General features: G+C 42.6%; 1 protein-coding gene across 6 annotated transcripts in view; it reads left to right on the plus strand.

The window, feature by feature from the left end:
- LOC126407966 (calcitonin gene-related peptide) overlaps positions 1–1789 on the plus strand; it is a 4510-nt gene extending 2721 nt beyond the window's left edge. For 2 of the 6 annotated variants that reach the window (XM_050073299.1, XM_050073301.1), the window contains exons 4-5: positions 1043–1230; positions 1471–1789. In XM_050073299.1, coding sequence (XP_049929256.1) covers positions 1043–1205 — 163 coding nt within the window. In that variant the 3' untranslated portion in view covers positions 1206–1230; positions 1471–1789. Of the gene's footprint in view, positions 1–192; positions 717–1042; positions 1231–1470 lie in introns of those variants that run through there. The other 4 variants (XM_050073298.1, XM_050073297.1, XM_050073300.1 and 1 more) reach the window with 3 other exon arrangements.
- The last annotated feature ends 3873 nt before the right edge of the window (positions 1790–5662 follow it).

A 5662-nucleotide genomic window follows, 5' to 3' on the forward strand; every position in this document is an offset into this window, starting at 1 on the left:
GGGGGGGGGGCATGATGCTGTAGAGAGGGGGTTTTGTTTTATATACGTGTGATGGCATGAGACTGAGATGCATGAGACGAACGCTGTGAGAATGAAAGATAAGACAGAGGAGATGAAGAGTGTTGCATGTTTTTCTTGCCATGCCTATGAGCCTGTTCTCTGCATGTGTCTCTGTGTGTCCTCCCCCGACAGCATGGACAGGCCTCTAACCAAGCGCTGCTCCAACCTCAGCACCTGCGTGTTGGGCAAACTGTCTCAGGAGCTGCACAAGTTGCAGACGTTCCCTCGCACAAACGTGGGAGCAGGAACACCCGGCAAGAAGCGCAGTGCGCCTGAGAGCGACAGCTATGCAAGCTACGGCGAGACGTTTGACAGCATCTAACCCCTCCTTCATCCTCCCTCAGCTCCTCTTCCTCCTCCTCATCCCTTCTTGTTTTTGGATTTTGTGCCAGTGCATGTTGATTTGACCTGCTTGATTGAGAAGAATACGACCCTTACTTCCTTCCTCCTTCCTCCTCCTTGTTTGTCAGAGAATGATGTGTCCCTTTAATTTCAGACAATCAGATTTAGTTTTCATCAGGAGCCAGTTCAGACTTCCATCTCTGTGTACTGTGCGTGGAGTCATCAGATGGCGTCTCAAAGCCCCTCAAGTTTAAGAATAAAGCGACATCACTTAGTAGAAACCATTAATAAATGATCCACTCATGCGACACCATGTTTCTTCTTCAATAAACGTATTTTTCTACCAGGAAGCCGTAGCTCATTTTCATTCTTAAGGTTAAACAGTCAGTGGGTACTTCATGTGTGTAGGATTTTAGAGAATCCTTGAAATGATGTGTGAAGCTCTCGTCCTGCTCGAAGGTAAGAAAAATAAATATGTCATCAGACCTCACATGGTTGATGCATATTTCAACCTGTAGTTTTTCTGTGCTGTGACGTTGATCTAAATGATCTGTGTGCAGAGATACTGTGAGGCTGTGTGTCAGTATTGTGTTAACGTCACAGCTGATCTCGCCTTAACCCCTCGTTTGCTCTCCTGAAGCAGCGTTACAGCACAGAAGCGAGCCTGCAACACGGCAACCTGCGTGACTCACCGCCTGGCGGACTTCCTGAGCCGGTCGGGGGGAATGGGCAACAGCAACTTCGTCCCCACCAATGTCGGCGCCAAGGCCTTCGGCAGGCGGAGGAGAAGTGTCCAGATGTGAGGACTTCAAAACCTTCAGGGACACGGTACGTAGGGTTTCTGCTGCGTCTGTTCTTTGACTGTGATTTCTACCTTTTCTTCATCCTCAGTGTTTCATTATGCAGCGCCTGAAGAGTATCATTACATAAATGTCATCTTCTAAAACATGAAAATATACTAAAGCATTGTGGACTCATCATGCAGAGATCTATAAAAGGACTAATGATGAACATTAACACCTTTCTTTCTTTCTCTCTCTGTCATTCTTTCTTTCTTTCTTCTTCCAGAGGTTGAAACCTGACAAGAAACATCAGAAAAAAAATCCTGAGAACAAAAACCAACAAAAACAGAATCAAGCAGAGAAAGTAAAACAGTGAACTGGCCCTTTATCCACTCCTCCACCTTCTTACGGGAAAGAAACTCCACCGGACCTCTCGTCCATGTCTCCATCCTGTTAGTCCAACTTTTGCTTTTGGCAGAATAAGAGTTAAAAAAGAGAAAAAAAGCACTTTAGTTTCTGTCCATGAACAAATGAACTGATGGTTCCTCTTTTTTATACATGAGTATCATTGGAAAATAAAATGAAAGCTGCAGTGGTTATCACCTGATTTCTTCTCTCCTTTCACCTGGTGCGAGCACATTTCTCCTGAGATCCATACATCCTCCATGTTCCCCCTTCCTCCCAAGGGTTCCCTGAGGGACGCCATTAAAGATCAGCCTACCCAAGGCCCCCTCCACAACGGCTGTTGTCTTGTGCCTTGATGTAGAACAATTTACATGATTGTACAGTTGTATTTCGAGACGATAAAGAAGACCCGAGCGGGGACGAAGAGAACGAAGGCACATTAATATTGTAAACAATATTGTGAAAACAAATTTCAGCAAGATTAAAATGTATTTTAGATACACTCGGGTTTGGGGTACTTGTGTTGTTCTTCTGAAGGTTTTGAAGCTCTAAGCAGTAGGAGGAGGTGTGAGCTGTCACAGCTCATGTTTATACATTCATCGCTGGAATATTGATGTTAATGAGAATATTTCCAGAAACACACACGCCCTGAATATCTGTAGCACACATCTAACAAACATTAAAAGCAGACCCACAGTCGAACACTGTTGGGGTCACTCTGTATGCAGCGACAGTCTGCAGGTGGAAACACATCACTTTGACTGAGCGACTCCACGGCAGCATGATGAGATGAAACAAGAGAAACAAGTGCATGGCTAACAGCTTAATAAAAGGCAGACAAACCTGCAGTCAGACTTGTTCTTCTTCAGCGGAGGGAAACAAACACCACACCTGTGTTTAACCAGACTCAGCCCAGATCGCCTCTCACAGTCAGCAGAGGGAGAAGTTACAAATATTCTGCAGGTCTTATTGTGCAGAGAAATTATTATTCTTTATTTCAGACACAGCTCACAGAAGCAGCTGCTTCATGTATAATCATTAATAATACTCAGTCTCATTCAGGCTGCACGGAACATGTTGTTTTTACAGCAGCACTCCAACAGGTGGCATCGTAATGATCTGAAGAGTCTCACAGGTCGGGTTTTAAAAACACGTCTCCTCTGGTGCTGAACGGTCAGCCGCCGCAGCAGATGGTCTGTTTATGGTTTGTGTCTTTGCACAGATGAGACGAGGACACCAGTGATTTGATGATGTTTGAACAGCGTCACTCTTCAGCGCTGTGTGAACACAGTGAGGTGTAAAACACTGACCTGTTGAGCTCTGCTGTCGGTGCATCATGAATGGAAGTCATAGAGCTGTGAGTCATAACAACGACGTGTGGTTTGGATGTGTTTTGATGAATGTCTTTGAAAAGATGACACCTAAAAATCACCTTCTGCTGCTGCTGCTGAGACATCCAATAATAACACCTCACAGGCTGTGAGCTCAGGTCTGGACCCACTGCAGATATCCAGGTGTAGACACTGGTTCCCTGTCCGCTTCAAAAGCATTGGCAGGTTTACCTCTTTGATTTCGGTTGTTGTAGTTGTTTTGCATCTCTTAGTCATTGTTAGATAAAAGAAGAACTGTATTTATGCTGTGGGAAACTGCTGTGCAGCAGCAGCAACACAAAGCTAATATATATAAAGGAGTGCAGATACAAAGACTTCAATAATCAAGGACTTAAACAGAGCAAAATATAGCAGATATAGAAATACACTAGCAAACAGTAAGGTTCAAAATATAAAACTTAGCGGTAACACTTTCTACAATGACCACATCTATAATGCGTTATAAGGCCACTGATAGTGAATTATAATGCAGTTATAATGCTCTATGACTGCGCTCATAAACACACATGATGCTTCCTGATGCACTTCATCAACAGTCATTAAACATTATAGACATGACTTATAATGAATTATAAGTGTCTCATGGATGTTTATAAACTAGAAGCTGACTGATGGAGTTTAATTAAGCAATATCACACGAGAGGGAGTGATGTTGGACTGTATATCGTCACGGCTGTCATTGTCTTCTATGACCGAATCACAGCCGTGACGATATACAGTCCAACATCACTCCCTCCAGTGTGATATTGCTTTTATACAGCAGGTCAACAACAGCTTAAACAACAATGCTGAGTAAGGAAATGTTAACAAAAGGTGATGAAATAAATTATTTAAGTATGTTACGTAGCTCCGCGAAAAAAACCCAACAACAAACAGTTCCCCGGTCTGTTGCCAGGCAACGCAGCACACACGCCAGGAACTCACAAGCTATATTGTTTTTACATTGATCTGCAGCTGTGTAACTTAGTCCAGTTCAAACCTGGATGTTGACACGGCCGGATTCAAACACACCTGGAGGTCTGCACACAAGAGTCCTGGCTTTCCTTTTCCTCGTCCAGTGTCCGTGTCCCAGTGATGTTATACTCTATATCAGCACTCAGGGAATGTCTCTTGTCCAATCAGATTACTCGGTCGGAACTAACTATTGTATAAGATGCATTATAAATACCTGTACTCACTTATACACACTTCAACAATCAGCTGTTGTAAACACTCATAGTGTGTTGTAACAGTCCATGCTATGTGCTATGTGCTATATGCCATATGCTGTAGCTTGCTAACCACTGTCCCCATCCCAAACAAGGTTAGCCTACTTGTAAGCTAACGTACTTGAGTGTTTGCTATTAGCCTACAAGCTAACCAGATGTTTTAACTAAAGATTACTAGCTTAAAAATATCACATCATGTAACCACTTATATGAGAGAAGCTGAAATGTAGCTACGGTTTGCTTGTCGGCTAATAGCAAACATTCAAGTAGCTAACGTTAGCTTACAAGTAGGCTAACCTTGTTTGGGATGGGGACAGTGGTTAGCAAGCTATAGCACATAGCATATAGCACATAGCACATAGCGTATAGCATATAGCACATAGCACATAGCATATAGCATATAGCACATAGCATATAGCGTATAGCATATAGCGTATAGCATATAGCACATAGCATATAGCGTATAGCATATAGCACATAACACATAGCACATAGCATATAGCACATAACACATAGCATATAGCATATAGCACATAGCATATAGCATATAGCACATAGCATATAGCATATAGCACATAGCATATAGCGTATAGCATATAGCACATAGCATATAGCGTATAGCATATAGCACATAACACATAGCACATAGCATATAGCACATAACACATAGCATATAGCATATAGCATATAGCACATAGCATATAGCATATAGCACATAGCACAAAGCACATAATATATAGCACATAACACATAGCATATAGCATACTTACTTATTTACCCTGGGGCGACAGTAGCTCAGTCCATAGGGACTTGGGTTGGCAACCGGAGGGTCGCCTGTTCAAGTCCCCGTCCGGACCAAAATATGGAGCGTGGACTGGTAGCTGGAGAGGTGCCAGTTCACCTCCTGGGCACTGCCCCTGAGCAAGGCACCGAGCCCCCCAACCGCTCGGAGCGCTTGTCATGGGCAGCCCCCTCACTCTGACATCTCTCCACTTAGTGCATGTATAGGTCCAGTATGTTCATGTGTGTGTTCGGACCTGTGCGTAATTGACAAACAGAATGAAAAATTGAATTTCATTAATAAAGTATATAAAATTAAAAAAATAAATTAAATATAGCACATAACACATAGCATATAGCATACTTCCTGGGATTTTGAGGGCTGCAACAATGTCTGTCCACTTTGTTGTTTTTGAAGCTAACAGTCTTTCAATCAGTGACTCTGCAAGATCCCCAATTTTTGCAAAATCTTATTCCGACTAAAAACTCTCTGACTCATGACACATTGTGTTTAGATGTGAGAGGGTGTCAGACTTTAGTCTTTTCAAATTATTCTTAAGTTATTAATTATTCTATTAAAAGTATTCGAGCATATGATCGACATTAATCACTTATGATGCCTGCTAACAGTAAGATGCTAACAGTAAGACGCTAACAGGAAGACGCTTACAGTAAGATGCTAACAGTAAGACAC

The sequence above is a fragment of the Epinephelus moara genome, chromosome 20 (genome assembly GCF_006386435.1).
Source record: "Epinephelus moara isolate mb chromosome 20, YSFRI_EMoa_1.0, whole genome shotgun sequence".
Taxonomy (NCBI): Eukaryota; Metazoa; Chordata; class Actinopteri; order Perciformes; family Serranidae; genus Epinephelus; species Epinephelus moara.